Source organism: Ovis aries, chromosome 10 (assembly GCF_016772045.2).
Source record: "Ovis aries strain OAR_USU_Benz2616 breed Rambouillet chromosome 10, ARS-UI_Ramb_v3.0, whole genome shotgun sequence".
NCBI classification, from domain to species: Eukaryota; Metazoa; Chordata; class Mammalia; order Artiodactyla; family Bovidae; genus Ovis; species Ovis aries.
In genome coordinates, this window is record NC_056063.1 from 48367340 (window position 1) to 48382561 (window position 15222).

At 39.0% G+C, this 15222-nt stretch overlaps 1 protein-coding gene across 3 annotated transcripts in view; it reads left to right on the plus strand.

Moving 5' to 3' along the window:
• The window catches only part of PIBF1 (progesterone immunomodulatory binding factor 1), a 228876-nt gene extending 225831 nt beyond the window's left edge, over positions 1 to 3045 (plus strand). For all 3 annotated transcript variants that reach the window (XM_004012184.6, XM_042254938.2, XM_042254940.2), the window contains one exon: positions 2782 to 3045. In XM_004012184.6, the coding sequence (XP_004012233.3) occupies positions 2782 to 2832 (51 nt within the window). In that variant the 3' untranslated portion in view covers positions 2833 to 3045. The remainder of the gene's footprint in view (positions 1 to 2781) is intronic.
• The last annotated feature ends 12177 nt before the right edge of the window (positions 3046 to 15222 follow it).

Genomic DNA, 15222 nt, shown 5'->3' on the forward strand with positions numbered 1-15222 from the left:
ATCCAGCCATCTCATCCTCTGTCGTCCCCTTCTCCTCCTGCCCCCAATCTCTCCCAGCATCAGAGTCTTTTCCAATGAGTCAACTCTTCGCATGAGGTGGCCAAAGTTACTTCATGGCAAATAGAAGGGAAAAAAATGGAAGCAGTGGCAGATTTTCTTTTCTTGGGGTCCAAAATCACTGTGGATGGAGACTGGCGCTATGAAATTAAAAGACAGTTGCTCCTTGGAAGGAAAGCTATGGCAAACCTAGACAGCGTATTCAAAAGCAGAGACATCACTTTGCAACAAATGTCCTTATAATCAAAGCTACCAGTAGTTGTGTATAATTGTGAGCCATAAAGAAGGCTGGGCACCAAAGAATTAATTTTTTCGAATTGTGGTGCTTGAGAAGATTCCTGAGAATCCCTTGGACAGCAAGAAGATGAAACCAGTCAATCCTAAAGGAGATCAACCCTGAATATATATTGGAAGGACTGTTGCTGAAACTCCAATACTTGGGCCACCTGATATGAAGAGCTGACTCTGGAAAAGACCCTGATGCTGGGAAAGATTGAAGGCAAAAGGAGAAAAGGGCAGCAGAGGATAAGAGTTAGTTAGTATCGCTTACTCCGTGGGCATGAATCTGAGGACAGTGGAAGACACAGGAGCGTGGCATGCTACAGTCCATAAGGTTGCAAAGAGTCAGACAAGACTTAGCGACTGAACAGCTACAACCGTACATGCATAACGGGCTTCCCTGATGGCTCAGTGGTAAAGAGCTCACCTGCAAATGCAGGAGACGTGGGTTTGATTCCTGGTTCAGTAAGATCCCCTGGAGAAGGAAATTGCAACCCACTCCAGTTTTCTTGCATGGGAAATACCATGGGCAGAGGAGCCTGGCAGGCTTACAGTCCATGGGGTCGCAAAAGGGTAGGACATAACTCAGCAACTAAACATACACACACACATACATAATACTAAAAGAACTTTTAGTATCCATTGATTGAGAAAATGTAGATATGCAAATTCTATGCCTTTTTCTTGGTCTATACAATTTGCTTTCACATTTTTTTATCCTCGAGCCACAGTTAAAACCAGTTTATGTCATGCCTTACTGAAGAGCATAGTTTCTCAGAGTGGAACCTACTTGTCCTCTGGCAGATCAGCTAGCATTCTGGTTTGTACTTTGGTTTCTTTTAGATTTGGTTAGCCCCTGTCACCTTTGAATTCTCTTGGAAGATAAAACCTGGCTTTTCCCTGTTTCACCCTGAAGGCTTCTTTCACCTTTAATACTAAGGACTTTGGACTTTCTATTAAAGAAAAACAACTGAAGTGTTTTAATGCAGGTTTGCATTTTAGAAAGATAAGCTTGGAGGGATTGTGGGTGATGAACAGAAGAGATAGTCAAATCAGAATTAGGAAATTCTTGCAGGAATGAAGCAGAAATAAAGGCCCAAGGTCTTTTGGAGTCAAGATAGAGAATAAGGAATGTAAAAGATATTTCTGTAAATGTTAAGGACTGTTTAGAATGAAGACAGCAAGCGGAAAAAAAAAAAGAAGAAAGCTAAGATGAAGAAGAATCAAACATTTTTGGTTTAGATGACTGAACAAAATATGGTACCATTCGCCAAGACAAAATATGAAGGATTGGGGGAGTTCCTTTTGAATTTTAGTTGCCTTTAGGTGTTATGTAAAAGTATCTGTAGCATACATATGGGGTCTGAGGAAGGAGATGGAGGGACTCCTGGTGTATATGGTGATAACCGAAGGTGGCCAAGGGCATGGCTATGGTCAAGAGGAGCTGACCATTGATGTCACTTCTAATATTTTGTGCATTCAGCTGTGGCATATGAGAAAGATAAAATTATAATTTATCATACTTACCTATATGCCAGTGTACATATATTTTTATGTATTTAGGAATGTGGTTCTTCATAATTCTAAGGAGCTATAAGTGGGAAAAGAGTAACTGCATATGTGATTTATTACATAAAAGAAAATGTTTTGATTTGAATCAGTACCTTATATAGATTTCTGAGTTTTACTGCAGCCCACCTTCCCTGCTCCTTTGTTACCACTCTGTATAGCCAGGCTCTTTGGGACTGAAATGATTGAGCAGTGAACCCAAGAAGTACTCTGGTTGGTCAACATAACATCATACAGTCAAAACGAACAAACTTTTTGGCCAACCCTATACTTAATAATTCAGAATACCCAAAGCACAATGATTTAGATCTAGAAATTCTTCACTAAGTAACTACTGAGTGAATGAGTATCTATATAGATAGATAAGATAACTAAAAAGAAACTGTGGCCTTGGTTGGTTTTTTTTTTTTAATAATTTTCTTTGAAAAATAGAATAAATTCATAAAATGCTCACCTCTGTGCTCCTGCTGCTGCTGCTAAGTCACTTCAGTCGTGTCTGACTGTACGTCCCCATAGAAGGCAGCCAACCAGGCTCCCCCATCCCTGGGATTCTCCAGGCAAGAGTACTGGAGTGGGGTGCCATTGCCTTCTCCGGCTCACCTCTGTAGAATATGTTAAATGCAGACTTTAAGCCGGAAAACACAGCTGTGTATTTTTTTTAATAGACATTCCAGTGGGAGATTATTTCTGACAAAAGACAAAATCTTTGCCCTTAAGTATCCTTCTGAATTATAGAACGCAATTATTTACTATAATGTTACAGAAAAATTCCCAGTGTATATAGTTGCTTTGTTCTTTGAATTGCTTCTCTTGTACTCTTGTCCTTCTTATAAGCATTTTACTTAATTTTATTTTATTCTTTTATTTTTTTCACAGACCAAGAAAGAAGCACCTGAGTGGTCTAAGATACAAAAAATGAAGACCTAGTGTTTTGGACAGATTCCCAAAGTTCTTTTTCTGATGAACAGAAAGTTTATCTTAATTATGTACCTGACATTTTTTAAATAGCTAATTTGAAGCTTACTTTAACTGAACATTAAATTAACAAATTTTATCATAATAATCAAAATACATAAAATGTAAATATTTGGTTTATCTATTTTGTTAAAAAATAAATATTGTGTACTCTTATGATTTAAATTTTGGAACTTTCATAATTCTTTGAGTCATTTTAAACATGTGGCTTATAAATATTTTGGTTAGCTGTTATATTGGTGAATATTTTCCTAACCACATAAATTTTGAATTGTCATAACACAAATACCAAGACACTTTACAATTTTTAAATTAATAATCATTTGTGAAGAATACTAGAAAACATTTCAAATGCCTGATAATGGTAGTCAGAGATCATGTTAGTGTATATGTATTGCTGATTCTTTCTTGGAATCTGTTTTTTTCTTACATTTCATATTATTGCTCACCAATACAATCCTTTACAAAGTCTGTTATTCCATTGGTCAAGTAAAAATTTGGTGAAAAGTGTCTTGTTACTTTGGTTGAAATAGTGCTGATTCAGATGCAATATGGACCAAATAGCATTTTCTCTTTTTCTTGTCATAAATATGTTCCATTTCTTATTCAAGAGTTACAATTTAGAAGAAAGAAGAGGAGTGAAAGAGAAAGAAAAAGAAATATATTTTTATGTATCAGATTTTCTTAACCACTGTTGGCATAAAGTGTAAAAGTAAAGTGAAATTGCTCAGTCGTGTCTGACTGCAACCCCATGGATTGTAGCCTGCCAGGCTCCTCTGTCCATGGGGTTTTCTAGGCAAGAATACTGGAGTGGGTTGCCATTTCCTTCTCCAGCCGTTAACATAGAGGCTGGATAATTTTTGTTCAGGATGGGAGTAGGGGGCAGTTCTTTGCGTTGTGGAATGTTTTATCAACACCGCTGGCCTCTACCACTAGATGAAAGTGGCATTCCCACCCACCCCACCCCCGGTTACGACAATCAAAACCCTCTCTGTCCCCTTTAACTCCTAGTGAAGAATCACTGATACACATTTTATCACTGATTATCCTTGTAGATATGAGAAAAGAATCTATCTGATCACTGTGTTCTTTGAAAGTTTACAAATGTCATTCATAGTTGAGTGTGAGAGAACAGAAAAAGCCTTTGATAATAATATACACTTGTAAATCTACTGTTGGCCTAAAAACCCTAATCTACTGCTTCCCTTTTATTTCATTTGGATACATCTGAAATATGATTTTTTGCAACAAAGTTTTGTTTGTTTAGCCTCTCTTCAGGCACACATTCTGATTCCAGATATCTTTCAGTTCAGTTCAGTTCAGTCGCTAAGTCGTGTCCGACTCTCTGTGACCCCATGAATTGCAGCACACCAGGCCTCCCTGTCCATCACCAACTCCCGGAGTTCACCCAAACCCACGTCCATTGAGTTGGTGATGCCATCCAGCCAGATACCTTTATAATTCATTACACCTAAACGTAGACATAATTTATTTCCTTCCAAAATGCTAGAAGAGAATGTCTATTTTATTTTCAATTCTAGTTATTTATCTGAAAGCATTTTATAATTTAGTTCAGTGTAACTCCATTTGTTATATGTACATATTTTAATATAAAGGATTGCTGATTGATAGTCCAAGTTAAAGTAATGATGTGGGCAAAAACACAGAAGCCGGAAAATTTAGAGCTAATTTTAAAAATAGAAAACACAATGATGAAGAAATTTTAAAAATCTTTCTCCCTTCAAATCCCTGTTTTTTCCCTTTTGCCCTTCCTTTCATTTCTAGATATGAATTACTCCTTTAAAAAATACAGTTCTTTCTGTCATTTCCTACCTTACCATAGCCATAGGTCACTCAGTCGTGTCCGACTCTTTGCGACCCCAGAGACTATAGCCTGTCAGGCTCCTCTGTCCATGGGATTTTCCAGGCAAGAGTGCTGGAGTGGATTGCTATTCCCTTCTCCAGGGGATCTTCCCAACCCAGGAATCGAACCCGGGTCTCCCGCATTGCAGGCAGACACTTTGCCGTCTGAGCCACCAGGGACCACTAATAAATCCAGAATTAGATTGTGGTATGAAATCTTTTTGCATGACATTTGTGAATTTTCTATTTCAAGTGCCACTTCTTCCAGAAAGTTCTATCTTTTCTACCATAATAATCTGTATTGTGTACTCTGTACTCTGTATCTCTTAATTCTGCTTGCATATTTTATGATTGCTTACTTGTTCATTTCCTTGAAGGCAAGAACTGTTTCTTAAGCTTTTTTGGTTTGCAGTATTTAGCACTGTGCCTTGAATTCAAGCTATAAATGTTAATTTGATAAGTTGGGCACAGATGAGATATAGTGATGTAACTTTTTTAATATATTGTGAATTAGAGGGATTTTTTTTAATGTCATAGACTCTGTCCTAGTTCATTTCTTAATACCACTACAACCCTTGCCTTTTCTTTCAATTTCCAGACCTTAATTTTGTCTTTCTCCTTTTTTTAAATTGCAGTAAAAAAAACATAATATTTACAGAAAATAACATAAAATTTACCATTTACCCACTTTTAGTTGTAGGGTTCTACACAGTACAATAGGTCTCTCAAACTTTTCCCTCTTTCAAATCTGAAACTCTGTACCCATTAACCCTTTCTCTCACCAGATCACACAGTGACCCAGGGTCACTGTATTGTACAGGCAGAGTTGGATAATCAGCAGGGGTTTAATCCAGATTCCCGCCTTTAGGGGAGATGGAACTTGTTAATGAGCCAGATTCCCTTTCATTTTAAGGTGCTAAGAAGCAGCATGCATGCGTGCTAAGTCGCTTCAGTCATGTCCGATTCTTTGTGACCCTCTGGGCTGTAGCATGCCAAACTCCTCTGTCCATTGGATTTCCCAGGCAAGAATACTGGAGTGGGTTGCCATGCCCACCCAGGGATCGAACCCATATCTCTTATGTCTCTTGCATTGGCAGCCGGGTTCTGTACCACAAGTGCCACCTGGGAAACCCACCTGAGAAGCTGATGATAGGCAAAACAAAAGAGTTTAAAAAGTAATTAGTACTGTAAATGCTGCAAAGAATTCCTTCCTGCGGCTTGGAGGTGGTCACCAGGCAAAGCTCACCAGCCAGACAGCTCTCAGGAGTCCTCCAAGGTATGGTTTGTTTTGGTTGATTTACTGAGTCCATGGTCCAGTCCTCAGCCTTACAGGCCCAGAAACTTAATTCTGTTAATGAATTAAAGATGACAGAGTTGCCCACACTTACACTGGTTACAAATCGTAATGTATCAGTTGTGAGTGAAAAGTAAAACTATTATATAGAATGTGACTTACTGGGATAAGCACCGATGATGTGTTCTTGCCCTGTTTTCCCTTGCTTCTGCAATATTGTACACTCATCATTTTCCCGCTTGGCTCCTCTTGTACCTAAATCATAAAACATTAGAGTTGTTCAGAATGTCTTTTCCCCCTTAAGTCTTTTTTATGTTCTGTACTTATTCTCTTAATAAGCCAGCTCTCTGGCTTCAGTTAGTATATGCCAGTTTCCCCAAGTTTATATCTCTCACCCAAAGTATTACCTTTTAGAATAAGACCTGCCCATTTGACATCTCCACTTGAGTGTCTCATTGTAACCTCAAACTTGACATATACAAAACTAAATTCAACAAGTTTCTTCTCCAGTGTTCCCACTTTCAATTAATGGCTCCTATCAGTGGCTATTGAGTGGCCTGTATTACAAACCTATGAGTCATTTCAGACCCTTTTCTTATTAGTCCGCAAGCTTCAATCACCACACCCAGATGATCTGCGTCTTAGTTTCCTTTTTAAAGAACTTTTGATTATGAAAATTTCCAAATATTTAAAAGGACAAAATAAATCTTGGGGTGATGGAAATGTTCACTATCTTGATTATGGTGGTGGTTTCATGGTTATATACATATAAAACTGTTTATCAAATTCTATTTTTCTAAATGTACAGTTTATTATATGTCAGTTATTAGCAGCAGCAGCAGCAGCATACCTCAACAAAGATGTTTAAAAAGAAGAAAGAGTTAGGAAATCACCACTGAGTAACCCCTGATGAAGTGATTCAGGCATCAATCACCAATGAATGCTAAAGCAATTGGAGGATATTGGAGAACTTTATATTAGGACATAAGCACCTAAATGCTCCAGTCAACCTTGGATTATGTTGACTTACGTGACTCTTGATATGATATAACATGAAGTATAAAACAATACCAATGCAGGATCCTTGCAGAAAAACAAGTTTAACCTGAGTCAAATCAAGGCTTCAGAATTAACTTAACAGTCTACAGGCAAAACAAGTAGACCAGGCTTAGTGACACCAGGAAGAATGAATCATTCTGCACACTGGGGATGTTCATTGTTTCTAGACCCTCAGTATTTCTAGGCTTTTTCATTAGAGCTATGACATCGGTGTTTTTTAACAGAGAAGGAGAAAGTATGAGTTCCTAACAGTGTAACAAATTCTAATTTAAGATTTTTTTTTTAAGATTTCAACTTCTTTGATTTTATACTTTCTGTTTCATTTCCTGTTTGTGAATTTCTCTTACCACTTGAGTTCAAACCCTCATGTCCTCTTCCCTAGATTATGTCAGTCTCCTAACCAGTCTCCTTAAATCTACTCATTCCTCCAAACCACTCTCCACAGAGAATAATGATCTTTTTTTTTAACACTATAATTTTCTATTTAATCTACAGTCTATATAAAGTATTATAAGATATGAACTTAGAAAATGGAACTAATTGCTGTTGAAGTATAAGCTGAGAACATAGTATGTGTTAGTTGCTCAGTCACGTCTGATTCTGCAACCCCATGAACTGTGTAGCCCACCAGGCTCTTTTGTTCGTGGAATTCTCCAGGCAAGAATACTGGAGTGAGTAGCCATTCCCTTCTCCAAGGTTATCTTCCCAACCCAGGAATTGAACCTGGGTCTCTTGCATTACACACAGATTTTCTTTACCATCTGAGTCACCAGGAGAGCATAGTTTAACATGTTTCAATAAATTTAAATCAAAAATTTTAAATGATCAGCTAGATAAGCCTTATTTTATCCTAAACCCATGTAAAAATAGTTTTTCTTTCATGTGAGGTAGAAAATAGTTCTATTTTTCATTCAGTGCAGTCTTGGCAATTTTAATTATAAAATGGTACATCATTGGCAAATTTAAAATTTTTTTACTATATTGATGATAACTTTAAAATTTTTTACCATACTTGCAGAAAGGTATTTTATATGCTGTTTTCACAGACTGCTGCTGCTAAGTCGTTTCAGTTGTGCCCAACTCTGTGCGACCACATAGACATCACCCCATCAGGCTCCCCTGTCCCTGGGATTCTTCAAGCAAGAACACTGGAGTGGGTTGCCATTTCCTTCTCCAATGCATGAAAGGAAAAGTGAAAGTGAAGTCGCTCAGTCATGTCTGACCCTCAGCTACCCGTTGGACTACAGCCTACCAGGCTCCTCTGTCTGTGGGATTTTCCAGGCAAGAGTACTGGAGTGGGTTGCCATTGCCTTCTCACAGACTAGAAGTTCAGAATTACCTTAACTAAAAGACTTATTTGCTAGAATTATCAGGATAAATGCTTCTAAATAGATTAAAGTGTATTTTATTGCTCCCAGTCTTAAAAGCCAGTCCTTTTAATTCCTTTACTAGAAGTATTCTGTGTTTCCTTTATATTCAGAGTAACTGCAGTTTAGAAAAATATTAATAAATTTATTTTAAATTAACTTTTGATACATCATTTCTACTTTTATAATTGAACACTTTCTAACTCAAAAACCTAACACTACCTAATACATTTAATTCTATGACTCTCAACTGTATTAAGCAGTTTAGAATCTAACATATTAACTCCAAATAAAGCAGGATGGAACAGAACAAAGATGGCTGTCCTGAACCCAGATGCAATATAAAATAGTTCTTCTCATCTAATAATAGAAATACTCATGTATTCAGTTCAGTTCAGTCGCTCAGTCGTCTCTGACTCTTTGCAACCCCATGAATCACAGCACACCAGGCCTCCCTGTCCATCACCAACTCCCGGAGGTCACTCAAACTCACGTCCATCGGGTCAGTGATACCATCCCAGCCATCTCATCCTCTGTCATGCCCTTTTCCTCCTGCCCCCAATCCCTCCCAGCATGAGAGTCTTTTCCAATGAGTCAACTCTTCGCATGAGGTGGCCAAAGTACTGGACTTTCAGCTTTAACATCACTCCTTCCAAAGAACACCCAGGATTGATCTCCTTTAGAATGGACTGGTTGGATCTCTTTGCAGTCCAAGGGACTCTCAAGAGTCTTCTCCAACACCACAGTTCAAAAGCATCAATTCTTCGGCACTCAGCTTTCTTTATAGTCCAACTCTCACATCCATACATGACCACTGGAAAAACCATAGCCTTGACTAGACAGACCTTTGTTGGCAAAGTAATGTCTCTGCTTTTGAATATGCTATCTAGGGGGGGAGGAAGTTTTAAGCTTTAATATTTAAACTATTCATTTCCACAGTTTGTAATACAGCAGTTATGTCCTTTATTGCTAACAGCTTCATAAAACTAATAGTTTCAAGCAGAAAAAACTGTAATACAAGTATAACTTTTTCTTTAATTTTCTTGAATTCCCTAACATGTGTAATAAGTGGATTAAGAACAGAGAAAAAAAATTAATTGAAATTTCTTCCTTTAAATAATCAACACATAAGCCCAGTAAATCAGAAGAAATGTTAGAAGCTGATCCAAAAATTTGAATAACAGCTTTGCCATTTTAGGGAAATGCATTGAATACCCTCTAGTTAATTTATCCTTATAGTTTCCTTCCAAGTAAAGCCAAGTATGAAGGGCAGGGGCACGGATTGGGGGAAGTGGACTGTCGTGAATTCTAAATATTTGTGAAAGCTTTTAATTGTATTTTTACATTCAGTTCAGTTCAGTCACTCAGTCATATCTGACTCTTTGTGACCCCATGGACTGCAGCACACCAGACCTCCCTGTCCATCACCAACTCCTGGAGTTTATCCAAACTCATGTCCATTGAGTCGGTGATGCCATCCACCATCTCATCCTCTGTCCTCCCCTTCTCCTCCCACCTTCAATCCTTCCTAGCATCAGGGTCTTTACAAATGAGTCAGCTCTTTGCATCAAGTGGCCAAAATATTGGAGTTTCAGTTTCAGCATCAGTCCTTCAAATGGACACCCAGGACTGATCTCCTTTAGGATGTACTGGTTGGATCTTCTTGTAGTCCAAGGGACTCTCAAGAGTCTTCTCCAACACCACAGTTCAAAAGCATCAGTTCTTTGGCACTCAGCTTTCTTCACCATCCAACTCTCACATCCATACATAACTACTGGAGAAACCATAGCTTTGACTAGACGGACCTTTCTTGGCAAAGTAATGTCTCTGCTTTTGAATATGCTGTCTAAGTTGGTCATAACTTTTGTTCCAAGGAGCAAGCGTCTTTTAATTTCATGGCTGCAGTCACCATCTGCAGTGATTTTGGAGCCCCCAAAATAAAGTCTCACTGTTTCCATTGTTTCGCCATTTATTTGCCATAAAGTGATGGGACCAGATGCCATGATCTTAGTTTTTTGAATGTTGAGCTTTAAGCCAACTTTTTCACTCTCCTCTTTCACTGTCATCAGGGGTCTCTAGTTCTTCTTCACTTTCTGCATAAGGGTGGTGTCATATGTATATCTGAGGTTATTGATATTTCTCTCGGCAATCTTGATTCCAGCTTGTGCTTCATCCAGCCCAGCATTTTGCATGATATACTCTGCATATAAGTTAAATAAGCAGGGTAACGATATACAGCCTTGATGTACTCCTTTCCCTATTTGGAACCATTCTGTTGTTCCATGTCCAGTTCTAACTGTTGCTTCTTGACCTGCATACAGGTTTCTCAAGAGTCAGGTCAGCTGATCTGTTATTTCCATCTCTTCAGCATTTTCCACTGTTTGTTGTGGTCCACACAGTCAAAGGCTTTGGCATAGTCAATAAAGCAGAAGTAGATTTTTTCTGGAACTCTCTTGCTTTATCGATGATCCAACGGATGTTAGCAATCTGATCTCTGGTTCCTCTGCCTTTTCTAAATCCAGCTTGAACATGCTGAACACAGTTTACGTACTGTTGAAGCCTGGCTTGGAGAATTTTGAGCATTACTTTGCCAGCATGTGAGATGAATGCAATTGTGCAGTAGTTTGAGCATTCTTTGGCATTGTCTTTCTTTGAGATTGGAACAAAAACTGACTTTCCAGTCCTGTGGCCACTGCTTGAGTTTTCCAAATTTGCTAGCATATTGAGTGTAGCACTTTAACAGCATCATGTTTGGGGATTTGAAATAGCTCACTGGAATTCCATCACCTCCACTAGCTTTGTTCGTACTGGTGCTTCCTAAGGACCACTTGACAAACACATTTGTTTAAGAATGTATTCCAATATCACATGGCAATGTTCAACAATACAAAAACTGCAATTACTTTTATACCAACCTAATAAACAGAAATCAATTTTTAAGTGCCCATTACAGTAGTGAGGGGTGTGCTCATAATTATTTAGCAACCAGCTCCCAGAAGAAAGGACCCAGATTTCATGGAACCCAGATTTTTGCAGTGAAATGGAATAAAGACCCCCCCACCATGGCTGACATCAAACCACCAAAGTGGCATTGTCAGGGGTGTGTGCTCCACTGAGGTGCCAGCTGGCTCTACAGAGATAGCCCTGGCCCACGAGGGTGTGAGGTGGGGTGATCAACCATGCCTGCTTTCCAGGCTCCTTCTGAGCAAGTATCAATCATTCATTTGTGTACAACTCTTTACAGCCCCACGGATTACATACAGTTTGCCAAACTCCTCTGTCCATGGAATTCTCCAGGCAAGAATACTGGAGTGAGTTGCCATTGTCTTCTCCAAGGGATACTCCCAACCCAGGGATGGAACTCCAATCTCTGCTTTGCAGGCAGATTCCTTACTGTCTGAGCCACCTGTCTACATTATCCAGTGGCCTTCTTGCATTTCCTTAAACTGTCCCAGCCCCTTTTTCCTCAGGATCTTGGCTACAATTGTTTCCTACTGCATCCTTCCTTCTGTGGGGATTGTGCCTCAGCCTTTAGATTTAGGTCTTCTGTGCCACTCCACACTGTGGGAGGACTCAGATCATGATATAAAATGCAGTTCTTAAAAAAAACTTTAAAACCACTACCCTAGACAAAACTACAATAGGCAGTGCCATCCAGACTCTGATTTTATAGAGTTTAGATTAACAGTCCTGGGGCTTCCCTGGTGGCTCAGCTGGTAAAGAATCCACCTGCAGTGCAGGAGACCTGGGTTTGATCCCTAGGTTGGGAGGATCCCCTGCAGAAGGGAATGGCTACCCACTCCAGTATTCTGGCCTGGAGAATTCCATGGACTCTGTAGTTCCATGGACACGACTGAGCGACTTTCACTTTCATTTAACCGTCCTGACCCCACCCTGCCTTTACCGCATTGCCTATACCGCTGTAATTTACATTCTGTTAATAGTTACCAAAGCAGTAGTGGTACATATACACAATGGAATATTACTCAGCTATAAAAAGAAATGTATTTGAGTCAGTTCTAATGAGATGGATGAACCTAGAGCCTGTTTTACAGAGTGATGTAAGTCAGAAAGAGATAAATATCGTATTCTGATGCATATATATGGAATCTAGAAAAATCGTACTGAAGAATTTATTTACAGGGCAGCAATGGAAAAACAGACATAGAGAATAGACTTATGGACATGGGGAGAGGGGAGGAGAGAGTGAGATGTATGGAAAGAGTAACGTGGAAGCTTACATTACCATATGTAAAATAGATAGCCAACGGGAATTTGCTCAGGAAACTCGAGCGGGCTCCATCAACCTAGAGGGGTGGCATGGGGAGGGAGATGGGAGGGAGTTTCGAAAGGGAGGGGGTATATATATACCTATGGCTGATTCATGTTGAGGTTTGACAGAAAGCAACAAAATTCTGTAAAGCAATTATCCTTCAATTAAACAATTAATTTTTTTAAATAGTTACTTTCTAGTCCTTTCTGGAAGCCTGTGAACCTGCCTTTTATGTGACTGTGCACATGTCTGCTCTAATTTAGATTTTACTTTCACTCCAGAGGACTGTTTTATCCTTACGTGACACAATACCTTTGTGCTCCACCCCAGCTATACAAGTTGTATTTCATTTGTTTCCAGCACTGCTACTGTCATGGGATTTTCTAAAAAATTTTATTGGAGTATAGCTGCTTTACAAAGTTGTGTTAATTTCTTCTGTACAATAAAGTGAATCAGCAGTCCATATACATATATCCCCTCTTTTTCGATTTCCTTTCCATTTAGGTCACCACAGAGCATGGAGTACAATTCCTCGTGCTACACAGTAGGTTCTCCAGGGCAGTATGCTTATTATTTATTTTATTTTGCTTATTTATTTGACTGCAGCCAGTCTTAGTTGCGGCACATGGGTTGCCCTGAGGCATGTGGAATCTTCCCAGACCAGGGATCCCTTGCTAAGTGGATTCTTAACCACCGAACCATCAGGGAAGCCCCCTATACTTAAGTCTTCCTTTCTCTGCCCTTTCCCCCTCACTCCCTCTCCCTCTTTGTCTTTCTTTTTTTCTTTCCCTTCATTAGTACATTGGTACATGAATCAGAATAATGAACTTTTTTTTTCGTATTTTCTTTGATTTGATACTTTGTATCAGGTATTTATTGAGTATGTATTTTCTATAGCTAATGATGTTTTACACTCTCTTTAATAACAGTAGAACAATTAAAACTTTTGCTGAGATTCTAAAATTAATTCCTGTTCCCTAAACCTTCATAGTTCATAAAGTGAAGTCACTCAGTTGTGTCTGATTCTTTGTGACCCCGTGGACTGTAGCCTACCAGGCTCTTCCGTCCATGGGATTCTCCAGGCAAGAATACTGGAGTGGGTTGCCATTTCCTTCTCCAGGAGATCTTCCCAACCCAGGGATGGAACCCAGGTCTCCTGCATTGTAGGCAAACACTTTACCATCTGAGCCAGCAGGGAAGTCATAGTTCATGGCACATGTAATTCCCTAAATCCATCTATAAGTGCTTTATTAAGCAAGTTGTTATATAGCAAAAATGTCACTAACATTCAAAACTGTGCTCTAAAATATGTGTAGACTTTCTAAACTGCTGAAGACTTCTCTCTCATTACTCTGCTCACTTATTTGTAATACTGCAGAGTCATAAATCTGCCTCTTACTTTCACTTCCTTCCATTTATTTTTGGTATGACCATCTTGATTTACTATTATTATCATTATCATGATCATTCCTAGACTAGATCATTCCTGGGTACTAAGACAGTTCCAGGGACACACTACGTATTCTATAAAATGTTACCTCACTTTTATTTTCTTTAGTGTAGTTTAACGTTATCTATTTAAAATACTTTCACCAGGAGCTAGAACAAAGCTATGACCCTAGGGACCTAGAACAAATAAAGAAAACATTTCTCTAATTCCTATTGCCTTTGGTGACTAAAGGATAAAACACAGTAGGCACTGGAGAAGGAAATGGTAACCCACTCCAGTGTTCTTGCCTGGAAAATTCCATGGACAGAGGAGCCTGGCAGGCTACAGTCCATGAGGTCACAAAGAGGCAGACAGGACTGAGCGACTAAGCACTAAGGCAAACTTTAGGAGGACAAAGAACTTTAGGAGGGTATATCTTCTGCTGAGGGCTTCCCTATGGCTCAGCTGGTAAAGAGTCCAGCTGCAATGAGGAGTTTGATCCCTGGGGTGGGAAAATCCCCTGGAGAAGGGAAAGGCTACCCACTCCCGTATTCTGGCCTGGAGAATTACATGGACTCTAGTGACTTTCACTTTCACTATCCTCTGCTGATGTGCTCCGAGCTTAGAATAATGCCTTGCACATGATGAATACTCAATAGAGGATGGTTCAATCAATGAATTTGTGGACAAGCAGAGACAGCTGCTAAGTGGCTTGAATGCCCACAAATATGTATAGATATTCATTAACTGTAGAATTCACAGGTGTGTCCATCCAATTAATCAAAATAAATTAGATGGCCAAATATATCACAATTTATTTGTCAATGTGGGATGTTCAGTCACAGGCTCTTTAGGTACCTCTTGTCTCAATAAAGGTAAAATAAAATTTAGCATGTGATTGTTCCAGTAAATATTTACACAGGTGAATTGGTTTCTGTTTTTTTGTTTTTTTTGTTTTTTTTTTTTCTTTTAGAACTGTTCTAGATTTTTAGTTTGGAATTTTCCAAGACAAAACTCAAGTGGCATTTGAACTTAGAATCACAGTTTGTTCGTACAT